Below are 16,488 nucleotides of genomic sequence, written 5' to 3' on the forward strand. Positions count from 1 at the left end.
CACTCATTATACAACGGTATAGATCTGGTCCATTGTCTCTATTGGTCAGTTTGCATTCCAGCCGTGGCGATAACCACGATATCCCCTAAAATGGAATGTTCGCACATCTTTTAATATCAATCCACCTCTTATTAGTAGCCTATATTGCTTAGCAACAATTTCTGTCAGTGTCCAGATCAATGTTTACAAAGATGTGCTGTAGCATTGACGTTGCCTGGCAACGTCCCTTTTTCAGCGGAAGTATCTGCAAATGATTAACAAATAGTTCCATTAAAAATACATTTATTTAAAGTTCGTATTGTCTTTCTTTTTGAAATATTCACGGATAAATGTGGCAACCGTTGTATAAAAGCATTATGGAACTCGAAGCCGTGGGATGTCATGGATATCGCCACGGCTAGCGGGGTGTAACGGTGTAACTCCGCTGCGCGTCGTGTCTAACCACTCCCGCTAGCCGTGGCGATATCCGTGACATCCCACTGCTTCTCGTTCCATAATGCTTTATTGTAACATCCTCAGAGTGTGTAAGATACAGTTACAATCCGATAAACCGTTCCAGCAGCATCTCTCCTGTGAAAGAGATCGTGAGCACATGAATTCAACTGACCAGCAAAATAGTCGGCTAACGCCATTACAGTTCACGCTTGGACATAGAGTCATGTATTTCGTAACACATCATAATAATCTGTAAGAGCATAATCAGTATTTAACGTGAGACAAACTTTTGCTGCAAGACACAAATTGTGGATTGAAATTCCTCTGGATTTGATTCTATGTCGTAGCCTTGTTACTGTACCTGTACCTTTTATTTCTGTTTCATATACCTTTTTTTTACTTTTTTTTTTACACAATCTTCATAAATGTTAAATTCCTGGTTGTAACCCGGTTTGTATCCTGCGAAAAACAATACTTAGAGACTGCCTGCTAGAATATACTGTATATACCATTTGATCATTCTGGAGATGTTTGGACAATGCAAAGATTCAAAAACTACGAGTTTTATTTTTTCAGTTGCTGTCATTATGCAAAGGCAAATTTGCTTGTGCACAAGCCACAAACATTTCCTGAAAGGCTCCAGGACAGCTTTTTCCACCAGGCAACCAGGCTCTTGAACAATGGACACTAATGGCCTGTTGCCTGCCTGCCTGTGACACACACACTCAGAGTATAGTGTCAGACTGTGCACGCACAAACACACACTAACGTACAAACAATGCACATTTGCACCTACACTTAAAACACACCATACTTTCACTTTTTATTGTATTGTACAGCGTTCTATTGTATTGCACTGTTCTTTCTTCTTCTTCTTCTTCTTCTTCTTCTATTATTATTATTATTATTATTATTATGTTGTGTTATTATTCTGTTGTTGCTCTGAGTCTGAGGAGCCAGAACCCATGCCTTCCCCTCCCTTAGACTAGAGGAGATAATAATAAAGACATGTTGAAACCTTGAAACTGTCAAAGGCAGACAGGCTGCATTGCTTTCCTGGGTGAACTGAATACATCTAAGGGCCGACAGAAAAGACTGACAACTATTTCCAAAAAATTCACAAAAACCTAATTGCTTCTCAAATAAAAAGCAAGAATGAGGTGAGGAAATACTTTAGGGTCTTAATAGCCTTTACTTTTTGTGGGGCAACTCTGGCTTTATCACAAATACCATTGTGTAGATAATTCTCTACAGGCCTCCCCTGCACTCCAGTGTCGCTGTACCTTTTTAATGGGATGTACTCAGTCGGACTGGGCTTCTGCTCTTTATGCTGTTCACTAGCATGAAACAAAAGTCTTTCATGGGCCAAGGTGTAAACACAGTCTTGGCATATCCACAGAAAAAAAGTTCCTATTTTATTCCTTTTCAAAAACCACCTCCAGAACCCAACCCCCCCCCCCCCCCCCCCTCCCCTAATCCAGTGATCTCATCATGACTTGTAGAAAACCATATGGGTCTCAGCAGGGTTAGCTGAGGACACACATGCACCTTGGCAAACATACAACTTCCCTATTAGAATCCAAGATACATTTTTCACATCAGTGAAATGCCTGGGTCCTCGTGTATGTGTTTAAAGAGAAAGACTGAAAGTAATTTGTGTATATGCTCCTGTCTTTTGACCAAATTAAACATTTTTCAGGAATTTAAACAGTTTGACAGTAAGCCTTACACATCTTACTTCAACCTGTAAAGTACTCAAACCTCCACATGGAGGAAACAGAAATGAAGTTAATTCTCAAGTTTCAAGAAATTTTTAATTTGACAACTTATACCCCTTAACCATACCTGGACAAGTGAAAACTTCAATGTAAAGTGATCAGATGCATAGTTTTAGTAATAATGGCTTTGGTTTTCTTTCACTTCGTAAAAATAGTCTGACAACTAAAAAACCAACAACAATAAAACCCTAGGTTAGCAGTAGTCAGGGTTTGACTGATTTCAGAGACACTATCTGGAGTCATGCTGATCCACAGTGCTTGGTAGACTGTAGGCATATTTAATTTGGTTCAGCAAACCAACTTAGAGTGTCGGGCCACTGGAAAGGGAGTGGCAATGTTCTCACACGCTACCCAGATTCTAAAGGTGTAAAATGTGTGCCAAACCGCTGAACGTTGGCCTTGCTGAACCAGTCTAGTTGTAACATCTCCACCATCATGGCTAAGATCCAAATTTGAACGTCTTATTATCCACTTATTCTGTGAATAGGCTTGATTGGAGCCATTTTGAATGGTGATGAAAGTGATGATGTGGAATGAGAGACAATGGCCGACACTACCACTGTAGCAAAGGTGATTAGGTACAACACTGACTTTAATGACCAAACGTCACCCTCTGACCACAATGCCTGGTTTGTACTGTATAAGACAAGCTATGGGTCATGGCTCATAGACACACATAACATTACACACATAACATAACATATCACAGCCACACATACAACACAACCACACATAACACAACACAGCCACACATAACATAACACAGCAACACATAACATAACACAACCACACATAACACAACACAGCCACACATAACACAACACAGCCACACATAACATAACACAGTATAAATTAGGCTTACTTTATACTGCTCTGTGTGTCTATGAGCCATTGTGTGTTTATGTATAAACGAGGCCTAAGGGTGCCCAGGCCAGTGGAACAGGTGATCTATGAAATATCATGCGCCCATCCGCCCGTTTCAGAGCAGGAATGATATCTTACCTTTCAATCTAAGATGGACCTCCAAAACCTCCCCACCTGGCAATGACATCACAGATCACATCGGATGTCCAGGCTGAGTGTGTAAGCCGGTCCAGACGAGTACTGTGGACAAAAGGCTGAATCAATTATAATGGATAAAAAACAAAATCCAGCATTTGAGAGTGATTAAATGTAAATTGTTGTAAGACATGACCCACATACAAATAATTTAGTGACTCTCGACAAAACCACTTTATCTAATATCCTAAATGAATGTTCCCCTGAATCCTTGCTTGAAAGTTTCAAATGTTTGTCCACCAGAGGCACTATTGCACAAAAGAGGGTCTTCTTAATGTGTGTCGTAGACATGGGTAATATGTTGATATACTTTACATCTGAAACCAGATCATTCTGGGCCAATATAGCGCTTACCACCTGGCCATGCTTAACTGACCTTGTGACCCCATTTGAGAATGCAAAGCTATCCCAATCCATCAGCCTATCATCTGAAACCAAGACAGACTGCCACTATTCATGTGTTACTAGCAACAGCATGTCTGAATTGATAGTCTTTATGAGACATAACGACTTATGACAATGTCATACTGAGACTGAGGTATCTCTTATGAAAAAGTCATATCACCAATAAGCACCGATTTTATGGAGGCTTCACTACTTGAACGTTTTTAAGAAGTTGTGATGTCATCCAGCAAAGCACAGCCAGCTCAACCACAATGGTTGGTTTTCTAATTCCATTTCAAACTGATAAAGCTTGCACCAGCATTAAACAAGGTAAAATAATTACAATAGAAACAATTTAAAGATGACTATTGTTCATAAAATAAATCAATATAGAAAGCAAACCATACTAAAATGTCTTATTTACTGCCATTATAGGGTTATATTCATTTATTTATCCAGATATTATTGACTATCATTGTAATCTGGATGCGAAGTTCAAACGGCATGACTACGGAGGCCTACTGTGGCATCAGTCCAAAAAGACGCTATATACTCATAATTGCTAATTTCTTAATGAACATATACAGTATGAGGAATTTATTGGATTTAATGTGTTATGGCAGCATTTTTTTTATATTCCAAAGAGTTCAAGCGCACAACACGCGCATGTAGGACCTTGCAACCCCCGTAAGAGGCGCAGCCAATAATGATTTAGGACCCATCGATTTAAGATTGAGATTAAGTATAGCATAGTGATTTGCTTTAGATAAGCGAACACAACTATCAGAAATAGTCTGGTTCCAAATCAGACGGGCTGTAGTGTGTGGCCCTTTAGCTCACCGATTACGCACGTCCTGATTTTCGGCCACTAACGTGTCTATAGTGAAATACATAAGTTAGTTTTTTATCAAATAAAGGTTATTTTATAACACAATTGATACATGCCGACAGTATCTTCACAATCCCGTTGAAATATTTGAACTATAATGTGAAATATTAAAGAATATCTGACATTTCGCAGACAGGCCGCAGGCTTGCAGATGAGTGATATGACGCACACACACGCGCGCGCGTGCACACACAAACACACATACACAAACGCATGGACACGCGCTTACGCACACACGCACGCACGCACGCGCGCACACACACTCACACACATACACGCACACACACACACACACACACACACACACACACACACACACACACACACACACAGTTATCCATCCAGTGGCACCTCGAGGAAATCACGTTTCCAAGGTCAAGTGCCTTAGATGGTTCGAATGAACTGGTAGCCTACAGGCAAAATGGGTCACATCTTTTGCGTTAACCTCAAAGAGTTTGGAGATGTCCGTGCGTATCTTTTTGGATTAATTAAATATGTAAATAGGATGGTCTAATCTGTGTTTATGATGTAGAGGAATAGTTTCAAAAACTTTACGGATTAGATTTTTAAAAAGCCTATAGTCTGCCCCGCAAAACGCGCGTCTGATCAATATGAGCAACAAAGCTCTCAGATTAAGTTCTATGGGCTCCTGCGCCGAAGTTGGATTGGAAAACATCATGTTTAACTAACTCTGCAACTCTGTTATTAATCAAACATCGGTATTGTGCCATAATCAAGATATGTGTCTTCTTTGATAAGCTATGGGTGGGCATGGGCGTTATCTTGGCCCATCTGAAATAGTCTATAACAATAAAGGATGGCATTCATTTTCTTAAACATGGTTCCAAAAATCAGACCAGATGGGCAGTTTTTCTTTCATCAGTGGAACTAATTCTGCTGTCTTTTATATTTTTAGCTAATGGTATTGGCTAAACGCTGGCTAGCTCTGTGCAAAGCAGATGTTAATGTAGCATATCAATTTAATTCAACAGACACCAGACACTGTGTATGCATATTAACATGAAATGCATTAGGATAGCCTATAGGCCTAGATATCCTCCAGAAATTCATATTTGGGGTCACTCTGACAAAAGAAAAAAGACGCCTTGTTGCAATTGGGGGCCTATTTCGGTTTCGGACATGTTTCGGGCCAACAAGTGCTGTATGGTAAGGAATTTTGGCATTGTCCGAAGAAATGGACAAGGCAGTTAAAATGTGTTTTGAGGTTTGAATGCCATGTCCTCTTATTCTAAGAATTGGCCTAATGAAATGTACTGTGCGCGCTATAGGTCGGCTGTTGGCTATATATCCCCAGATGTTCAAGGGAATTGAGCAATATTTTGTCTAAATTCGGAATTCTATGAAGGTTCTTGACCATCGTCTAGCTAGATAATATCTTGAAATACTGATGTAGAAGGATAGCACATTCATCCTAGTTGAAGATAAAACTCTAAAACAATTTGGGGGTGAAGGTAGGCGCCGATATAGAGAAGAATGACAGATGGGCAACTTCGCACGTCACGATAGTGAGCAGCGCGTCTTTTTTGTCGAATGTATCGTTAACTGACTAAGAAGACGAATTTGTTAGTCCAGAGTTGGAACGTATCCTTTGACTTGACGTTAGGATTAATAGAACATCTGACATGATTGAATGGATAAAGTTTTAGATTGGACTGTGTTGCCTATTTGAGACGAAATTCTTAATAATTGGAATGGAACTCAGTGCAACATTTTTTTCTATTATCACCACATGCTTAAGCCTTACACTCTTGTTAAGTTTCGTTTATTGTGAATAACTGACACTACTCCTATTTTAAATTGGCTTATAGATACTATATGAGCACCCGCCCCTTTCTACTTTTCCTAATTTCTTACCTGCTGTCCAAAGCGTGTCCTCCTCGGCGACAGCGGTCAACAGCCTTCCCGGTTTTTCCCCGGCAAAGCCTCGAGTTTTTAATATTTTCCCTTACTTTGTTTCATTTCTCACTTCCATCTTCTTTCATCTCATCAATAAACACACGCTGCAGCCTACCTTCATAGAGGACCTCAGTTCAAGTGTGCCCTCCCATTTTTTAACTATACGTTGAATATTTTGGGCAGGCACGCCTTTTCACTTACGATTGGAACAGGACGCACAGTCTTGAGCGGTGTAGGTTGGATCATAAATCGGTCAACATTATTATGCCCCAATCGTAGAGCTGCTCACCCTTCCTACGGAGCACAGTGGGACGTTGAAACTAACTCCATTGTGGCTCCGAAATAGTAAATGTTCCTCCTACGCAAACAGGGGATTTGTTTGATCCAATATGGACAGTAGAAGACAATAGTTTCCAAATCAATTTTCACTCTCAATATTTAAATGTTCATTCATGCACAATGTGTATGCTTAGCTTATATTGTCTCCATGGCTCCATCCGTTTTTGATTGCATTACCTACAGTAGGTTAGCCTATTAAATCACGCTCAGATAGCCTACTATAGAGTAAATAGTAGCTAGTTGAAGCCATGACTCTCAGGATATACTGTTAAACCAGAATGCACTTTCCATTAGACTGTCTTGATCAGAAGGGCAGTCAACTGTGAACTGCATATATAATGCATGTCTCTGTACGTCCTATTGGTCAAAGTCGTTGTCAGTAACGCTCCCCATTGGTTTTGCAGCTTCCTATTGGATGAGGTACCTGCCTATCATTTTTTGGACCAACAAGCTAGATTGCCTGCCGCGTCTTTTACTTTCTACGCATTTCTATTTTCTCATTTATTTATTTTTTAACGTCCCGAGCTGACCTCAAGCCAACAGAAAAAAATGGTGACGATTTAGCGGGCCAATCAGAATGAGTAAAGCGATATTGAATTTTTTTTGTTCTCCAATGCGTTCACAGATATCGTCTGACTGGCATAGAATAAAGCAATAGGGTCGCGTGGGATCCCCCCCTCCCCCCTTTCGCCTTCATGCCCCCTCCCTGTCTAGACAGTGACAGGTGTGTGTGTGTGTGTGTGTGTGTGCGTGTGTGTGTGCGTGCGTGCGTGCGTGCGTGTGTGTGTGCGTGCGTGCGTGCGCTTGTCTGATGTCTAGACTGGAATAATCAGCGGCAAAACTGATTTTAATGTTTAGATTATATCGCCAAAATATAAAAACCTTTAGAGTGTAGCCACACGAGGTCATTTACAGTGTAAAGTGGGATGATACAGTATCTGGAATTCAGGTCAAACGAGTTTACGCAATAACAGGCCAAATGTGAATATGAATATGCCCTAGGTCTATTTGATTATCAAACTGGGACCGTGTGAACTATTGTAGATCTACTTCTAATAAAACGCTCATATTCTCTTTAGCTTTAACTCGAATACAGCCAGTGTCACGCTAATGAAACGTCATTCTCGTGGTGAACGACAGTATAGCCTACAGTTCACCTAAACCGGATTTTGTGAGAGCTGTTTGGTTGATTACGCGCGCCATCTGCTGGAAATTCGCACAGACCTTCATCGCAGGTTCAAGGGAGGACACACTCCGTCACCACATTAACCTACATTATACGTCAGCAAATAGGCCGAATGTTTGATCCCTGACATTAAACCAATTTGATATCGGCCTAATTCTGATGTTTAACCTGCCCTAGTGACTTTCTATTTTAATTATTTAACCTATGTTTTTTGAAAAAGTTTTTTTTTTAAATGAAAGTAATGAAATAGCTGCTCTTTCAGTGACCCCTAAAGCCTCTAACCCAAAGTAACTTAATCATTTTACATTGTTGCATATTAATATGCCTGTGTGTAGAGAATTGGCCATAGAATGTCTTGCACTGGCTCTGGCCCACATCTTATCGCCTTCCTGCAATGACTTCACAAAAGGTCTTGTTTACAGTTGCTGGGGAAACATCCATACCCAACCGGCACATGGCGCATTCTATTGGCGTTGTTAAAGTGGAAAGCTCCGTAGGCTGTCTGGCAGTGGCTATTTAGAGGACACGAAGAAACACCATAGCTCATACGTAGGCTACAGGAAAGGTTGACGGTCGGTGGAATATTCAGGAATTTGTTTTTACTCGGCATAATAATCCAATACCTGTGAGTTCCATTTAGGCTCCCTGTTGGTTTCATTTAGCTTAAATACTAGGCTACTACTACTACTACTACTACTACTACTACTACTACTACTACTACTACTACTACTACTACATTACTACTACTACTACTACTACTACTACTACTACTACTACTACTACTAATAATAATAATAATAATAATAATAATTATTATTATTATTATAATTATAATAACAATAATAGTAGGCTAATCAATAATTTGTTTTTATTTATAAATCACTTTTCATTGCTAAAACAATCTCAAAATAGGCCTAACGTTAGGCTACAAATGCACATGATGTACAAATGTTTGGCCTAAGTCATTTCAGCTCTCATTCCCAGTGTGCCTGAAGTCATGTATGGGCCCATGTGGCCTACAATGAGCATGTGATCCGTTCTTCCCTCAGATGGCCAACCCAGAAGCCACAGACAATGTCCTCATAACAGAGACTGAAGACCTGTCGTCCCGCTCTGCCCGCCCCTACATGGACCCCTATGAACGCTCTGTAAGATACATGGAAAGTCACAACATTCTTCAGATCTTCCAGGTAGGCTTCCCAGAATCCTCTACTGACCTTAGAATGTTGTTGTCATGTAGTTGTCATGTAGTATCTCTTGGTAGCCTGCTTAAATACCACAGGCAGGCACCATCTTGCCATTTTGAACTGATAGGCTATCTATTGGAACAGATTGAATCGGAATAATTGCAGTTTAAGTAGCCTAACAAATAGAATGAAAGTCACATGATAATCATGTTTGCGCTTATCTTTCCACAGGAGATAACAGAGAATCTGGTTTTTGACAGGCCTGAGGATCCCCTTCAGTTTATGTTAGAGCAGGTGAGATGACTGGGGTTGTGTTTTTGAGACCTTTATATTGCATACCTCTCCCAACCTCTTGGAGATGGACTAATAACCCTGTCAGCCATTGACTTCCTACGTACTAAATGCACGCTGTAGACCTCCAGCATGTCTTCTCCTCTTTTTTTATATAGCCTACAGTCATAGTGTCATGGACTGAGCTCATTAATAGTTCAATCTGCTGTGGCATCATACTGTATACTGTGAATAGTTCTGCAGTACAGTAAAGGGTATTGAACTCTTTTTTTTTTTTGCCACACCTCTCAAAACACTACAATACAGTTATATACAGTAGTGTTACAGCGGACTCTATTAAGTGGCGTAGTTGACCGTTAGCCGTGGGAGGATCTGTTCTGAGGCTGAGTGGGGCAGACGGGGCTTCTCTTGTCAAGGCCTGGGGGACATCACGTGTTCTTGGCAGACACACACCCAACTCATGGACAGGAAGCTGGATCTTCTGGGCAGACACACACCCAACTGAGGCTTGCTCTTCGTCCAACTGTTCCTGCGACAGTCGCCCTCCCGGGTACGGTCTGCTCTGGCCAACGCTGCCATCACTGACCGCCGTGCTCTGGCTAGAGAGGCCGATAGAGACTTCCTGACTGGTCAACAACGCTGTTTCCTTCCCCCGCTGACTGGAGACACAACGGTCAACGCCACCACCGCAGCTCCTGGTCAGCGGCAGGACACAAAGACATGTTACTGAACGGGCCTACCGGGCCCAGGCCGAGGGGCCCAAGAGCTCAGGGGCCCTTTGTATTTCTTGTCGCATAGTCAAAAGGCTTAGTCGTTCATTCAATAACAGAGCCTCAAAAATTCTGCTGAAAAACTGAAGCAATAGCCTAAACATTTACTTTGAAGACGTCACAAGAAAGAAACCATCATGATACCTGTAGTTTTTAAGTGAGTGTTTATAGTATTTTAGAGGGGCTGAGTACTCCATGCAATACGTGCCCTTCAACTCTTTTGATGAAAAATCCAAAAAGTAAGTCCTCCCCACAGAGTTGAGGTCCCTCGAGTCAAAACCGAGCGTACCTTCAGCTTGGAGGTCCTTGGCCTCTGGCTCCCCATTCCACACTTCCATTTCCTGCTGGAGAGCCGTGATGTCACAGCGTTCGTGGACCAGAAGCCCCTCTGGTTCGCCACGTCTAAGGTGACTGAACCATGGTCCTCCCGCCAGCAGCGACAGCGGGGGTCGTCCACTTGGGACTGGACTACACATGCATGGCAGCAGAGCGGGGGTCGTCCACTTTGGACTGGACTACACATGCATGGCAGCAGATCAGACCACCGGACCCAGTGTGCAGGTTCAACGGACGGCTGTCGCCGGGCTGCAGTTCTGCTGGTCTCACACTACAGGAGTTCTGGGCCCATTTATCCCCAATTCACCCTTCTCGACAATCGGAGGAGAAATCTTGTCTGGAACGTTGGTCGGTACCGATGTTCGGCCCAGATGATCTTGTAATGTGAGGGGTTTACAGATCCAATTTTAAACCTCCTGATCAGCTCACAAACCCATTGAGGTGGCCCCGATAATATCAAACATGTTTGATATTTAGATTATTTCGTCATTACTTTACAAGTGAGATGGCGAGACCAGTGGTTCGTTGCTCACTCGGGCACGATAATATCCTGTAGTGTGTGATGAGCCGTTGTTTTCAAATCTTCTCGTGTGTGCTTGTTTGAGATAAGATTCTCCTTATATGCGTGATGCAACCCAATTTTGAAATTGGTTAGGATTTTAAATATCCTGTAGTGTGAACCCGGCGTTAGAAGATACAGATTTCGATGACTCTAGCACCAGCGAGGACGACAGGTTAGCCCTGGACCGCTGCCCCCACCTGATGGAGGGGCAGTATGTCCCATGCTGTCCACTGTCTCTCTCACCCAGACACCTGATGGAGGGGCAGTATGTCCCATGCTGTCCACTGTCTCTATCACCCAGACACCTGATGGAGGGGCAGTATGTCCCATGCTGTCCACTGTCTCTCTCACCCAGACACCTGATGGAGGGACAGTATGTCCCATGCTGTCTGTCCACTGTCTCTCTCACCCAGACACCTGATGGAGGGGCACTATGTCCCATGCTGTTTGTCCACTGTCTCTCTCACCCAGACACCTGATGGAGGGGCAGTATGTCCCATGCTGTCCACTGTCTCTCTCACCCAGACACCTGATGGAGGGGCAGTATGTCCCATGCTGTCTGTCCACTGTCTCTCTCACCCAGACACCTGATGGAGGGGCAGTATGTCCCATGCTGTCCACTGTCTCTCTCACCCAGACACCTGATGGAGGGGCACTATGTCCCATGCTGTTTGTCCACTGTCTCTCTCACCCAGACACCTGATGGAGGGGCACTATGTCCCATGCTGTTTGTCCACTGTCTCTCTCACCCAGACACCTGATGGAGGGGCAGTATGTCCCATGCTGTTTGTCCACTGTCTCTCTCACCCAGACACCTGATGGAGGGGCACTATGTCCCATGCTGTCTGTCCACTGTCTCTCTCACCCAGATACCTGATGGAGGGGCAGTATGTCCCATGCTGTCTGTCCACTGTCTCTCTCACCCAGACAGAAGGCCTGTCTGGCTTGGGCTCAGGAAGGACGAGAGACTGGTCAGTCTGCATGGACAGCCAGCGCTTCAAAGTCCACCGCTACGCCAAAGCCCCCCTAGCGCAGTTCGCGGTGCACGAAAGGAGGTTCGACCACGTGGATCCGGTGGGCCCCCCTCCCATGGTTTCAGCTACTTCAGTCACGGGGGGGGGGGGGGGCTACCTACCCTCCCAACAAGCCCCCCTCGGCTCTTCCTACCCACCCACCCCCACCCCACTCCCTCCTGCTCCACAGAACCATACTGACCGGGCCGGCCGCGCCCCACTCCAAGTTAATTTGTCCTATTAGCGTGAAACAGGGGTGGGGGGGGGGTGCTTGCCATCCACACTGTTTTATGTTTTATGTTGATTGTGTTCCCAGTTCTGGAGTTGTTGTGTTGGCAGAGTAAAGATACGCGGTGTGTAGAAGTATAGTGATTCCAAAGTGTAATATTTGTATTTATTTTTTCCCCTGCACAGGTGCAGATGAAAATCCGTGAGAGAGAGGAACTGAGGAATAAAGCTGGAGAGAGTAGGCATTATGTTGCATCCCTCAGAAGATAATAGCACCTGCCATCTTGAGTAAATTTGTATTCTTGCAGATACATCGGCATAATCGATGTAGATGTACAAGGGATATACTACAAGCAAAATAAAAGGTTTCGCAAAATCATTCATGCAACATTCAGTGTGAAGCAAACGAGGCCAGCAGTCTGGATGAAATCCAATGTCTTTGACCGTTCAGGTCTCTTTTTTTTGCAAAGACAGGGGTTTGTCTTGCTATTCAATAAACATTCCAAACTGACTAAACAGGTTTCACAATCTCATATTACCTCAACAAAACACTGGTCCTGGGAAACTCTTTCTTTATTTGCTCATGGAAGAACACACACACCAGGCTACCAAGAGGTAAGTCTTCATCAACAATTCATGTTTTTATTTATATTTAAATGAACTTAGTAAACTGTTAAAAGGGTCAATATGGGTAAATATATGAATGCTATGTAGATTTTACTGACATACAAATGTGAAGAGGTCATGGCTCATGTGGTTTTGTCTGCCTATAGCCTAATAATCAGGATTGCCTGTGAAAGTATATCTTCTGTAGAACAATAATTACTTTATTGGTTATTGACAATTCACACTTAAGTTTTTCTGTTTTTCTTTTTCTGATTCCATAAACTATGTTCTTTAAGCTGTCTTCTCTGCCTGAAAAAAATAGGCTACCTTTTAACCTGACACCGTTTGAATTTGATCTGCACCTGGATGAGCAGAGCGGGGGTTCTGATAGTGCCCTATCACTAGCTCATAATACGTGCTGTTTGAGCTTATGGCTTATTTATTAGCCACCAAATCCTGGATGAACTTGATTTTGCTCAAGGAAGTGTAAGTGATATTCTTCATACATAGCCGAGACAATCATCACATCCCTCTCTGAAGATAGTAAATCATCACAGTCAATCATCACATCCTTTATGAAGGTATTAAATCATCAGAGTCAATCATCACATTCCGTCTATGAAGGTAGTAAATCATCAGAGTCAATCATCACATTCCGTCTATGAAGGTAGTAAATCATCAGAGTCAATCATCACATCCCTCTATGAAGGTAGTAAATCATCACAGTCATTGTCATCATAAGGTTTTCCCATAGATACTTTTTGAGTCACTTGCCATTGAATTGTAACTGTATGATATAAGAACAAATGTATCACACTTCAATGCATTTACAGTAAATGTTATTGATTCAAGGAACAACCATGACCCCTGATGTTGACAGGAAGGACTGCTGCTTTAGAGGCCTTCTGATCTGGGGCAACCTGCTCACTGCGGTAAGCACATAACGAGTGACTATACTCACAGGGCTCGACAGCTCTCTGGATCTGCCTCAAACGAGTCTGCCCTCTGTTTGCAGTGCTGTGGAGTGGCATTGATGGCCATGTGTATCTTCTTCATAACGGACCGTGAGGGATTGTACATCCTGGTATATGCAACAGGAAATGACAGCATCTGGAGAGGAGCCTGGATAGGCCTCTTCACTGGGTTTGCCCTTTTCTGCACGTCTGTCTTTGGACTGCATGCCATTGTCCTGTCCAAAAAAGGCAAATTACTGACTGTGAGTTTCTCTGCTATCATTGTTGATGGAAGTCATTTGATCAGTTCTATCAATCATGGCAGTTTGACATTTGAGTGATGGGAAACCTATATTCTGTTTGCTCATATATTCTGTTTGCTCATATTCAATGTCTCTTCCAGTACCTCATCCTGATGGTGATCATTTATGCATTTGAGGTGGCTTCAGCTATTACCGCTGCAACACACAAGGACTGGGTACTGTCAATCGTATTGTCTCATAAGTAATTCAGGTAGTGAGAAAATGTGGACACAGTCCTATCTGATTATCATCAGCATATGTTTTGCAAAGTTGGATGAAGAGAAACAAAATGAGAGTCAGGGGACAGAGCGCCTGGAAACACTCTGGAAACGTGTGTGTTGGTGTGTCTGCGTCCCCAGTTCGTCCCCAATCTCTTTCTGAAGCAAATGCTGCAAAACTACAACAAACCACTGCCTGAGGATCTTCCCAGCACTCAGGACCAGATCTACATAATCAGAGGGATAACAAGCACCTGGGACCGCATCATGCTTGAGGTAAACCTGCTTTGGGATTACAGGAACGTTTTACAGCAGCCATTTTGACATGTCAAAACAGGGTAAGCACAGATGTAATTAATAACACTAATTATGGCCCTGTTCCATTTAGGATGTAGGTCAGGGCCCTGATATTGTGCATGCTGGCTCACTGGAACGGCTGTGACACTCAAAATAGAACGGGGCCAAAATTAATTTGATCAATTACACCTGCATTTACCCTGCCTTGACATGTCAAAATGGCTGCTGTGAAAAGGGCCTATTAGATATCCTGGCAACTTTTACATTTCCTATCCCAGGTAGCGCTCATTTTGTTTAACACGGCAGGCTCTAACATTTTGTACATTAACAGTAACACATTCTCAAAACAACCACCCGTCAGCTGAAGTGTTGGGTAGTGTTAGCTATCAGGGGTGCGTTACCATGACAGTGTGGCTGAAGGATGTGTCTCTCAGCTCTGGTAGAGCGTCATGGTGTTTCCTCAGCTGTCAGTAGTGCAGCTGGGTTCCAGGGAAATAATGTCCTACTTTGTCTGTGAAAGTTTGGGGAAGGCCACCATAGTTTGCTCTCTCTCAGTCAGGGTGCTGTGGGGTGAACGGACCAGAGGACTGGGTGAAGTACGACTCGTCCTTCAGACAGCAGAACGCGGACGCTGACTACCCCTGGCCCAGACAGTGCTGCCAACAGGACGCCATGGGCGCCATCAGCCACCTTGAGGCCTGCAAGATTGGGCTGAAACCCCACCTGCATGTACAAGTAATTTCCCGCCCATGGTTTTGTTTGTCCTTCTTCATAATGTTGTGATACATATTCCTTCTTATTGGGAGATGATTCTCTAGATGTTGACTGTGGGAATGCAAGATAACTGCAGGCAAAGATTTGGCTAAAGTACCTGTACATCAATATGACAATAAGTACTGTTATCCCATTGCCAAGAGTCATATACATGCATGGGTAAAATGAATGGTTTACATGACAGTGTTAATTTATAATAATAATAATTATATAATAATAATAATAATAATAATAATAATAATAATAACAACAATCTTTCTCTCAGGGCTGTTATGATTACATAGCTGGTCCTTTGATTCAACATGGCTTTGGAGTTTCTTGGTTTGGATTTGCCATTTTATGTTGGACAGTAAGTATGTTCATGCAGCATCCTTATTACATGACCTTTATAAACTGAAACCAGAAATATTTGTTTGAACGCCACAATGCACATTTCCACAATGCTATCTAATTTACTGCAGTGACCTCCTGCAGCCTTTCAAAAACCTGTATAGAAACGTGTAGCCTATTTGTAGAGTCTGTACATAAACAATATGAAAGGTTTTAAGACATTTGCCATGCACTACGTTTTTTTAAGACAATTATTACTGTCATCCTTCAACTTTGCTGCAATGGGCTGATAAGCTTCTAGCCTTAGATGTGCTGATAAGATTCATACCAAAGATTAGTTGTAGAACTACAAATTAGGATGTTGGTATAATACTAGATCACTATAATGACACAATAGAGAGCTGGATAAATATGTCCCTTGTTTGTTTTCCCCCAGTTCTTTGTGATGCTTGGGGTGATTTTCCACTACACTCAGCTGGACCCCTGAACAGGACCACTACACTCAGCTGGACCCCTGAACAAGACCACTACACTCAGCTGGACCCCTGAACAAGACCACTACACTCAGCTGGACCCCTGAACAAGACCACTACACTCAGCTGGACCCCTGAACAAGACCACTACACTCAGCTGG

General features: G+C 42.8%; 3 protein-coding genes across 3 annotated transcripts in view; 2 read left to right on the forward strand and 1 right to left on the reverse strand.

Annotated features, from left to right (window-relative positions):
- zbtb20 (zinc finger and BTB domain containing 20) overlaps positions 1-6,677 on the reverse strand; it is a gene marked incomplete at its 3' end in the record, with an annotated part of 24,443 nt that extends 17,766 nt beyond the window's left edge. The window contains exons 1-2 of the mRNA XM_084449544.1: positions 6,421-6,677; positions 3,216-3,317 (exon numbers count right to left, since the gene is read on the reverse strand). The remainder of the gene's footprint in view (positions 1-3,215; positions 3,318-6,420) is intronic.
- Positions 6,678-8,484: 1,807 nt separating this feature from the next.
- Positions 8,485-12,656, forward strand: tex55 (testis expressed 55). The gene is made up of 4 exons (XM_084449366.1): positions 8,485-8,612; positions 9,037-9,177; positions 9,406-9,468; positions 12,561-12,656. The coding sequence occupies exons 2-4, from the start codon at positions 9,037-9,039 to the stop codon at positions 12,642-12,644; spliced, it is 288 nt and encodes a 95-aa protein (XP_084305492.1). The 5' UTR covers positions 8,485-8,612; the 3' UTR covers positions 12,645-12,656.
- A 1,036-nt stretch (positions 12,657-13,692) lies between these two features.
- On the forward strand, positions 13,693-16,392 carry LOC311319085 (uroplakin-1b-like). The gene is made up of 7 exons (XM_084450536.1): positions 13,693-13,912; positions 13,996-14,196; positions 14,337-14,411; positions 14,595-14,729; positions 15,306-15,485; positions 15,790-15,873; positions 16,291-16,392. The coding sequence occupies exons 1-7, from the start codon at positions 13,817-13,819 to the stop codon at positions 16,339-16,341; spliced, it is 822 nt and encodes a 273-aa protein (XP_084306662.1). The 5' UTR covers positions 13,693-13,816; the 3' UTR covers positions 16,342-16,392.
- The last annotated feature ends 96 nt before the right edge of the window (positions 16,393-16,488 follow it).

The sequence above is a fragment of the Borostomias antarcticus genome, assembly GCF_949987555.1.
Source record: "Borostomias antarcticus genome assembly, chromosome: 15".
NCBI classification, from domain to species: Eukaryota; Metazoa; Chordata; class Actinopteri; order Stomiiformes; family Stomiidae; genus Borostomias; species Borostomias antarcticus.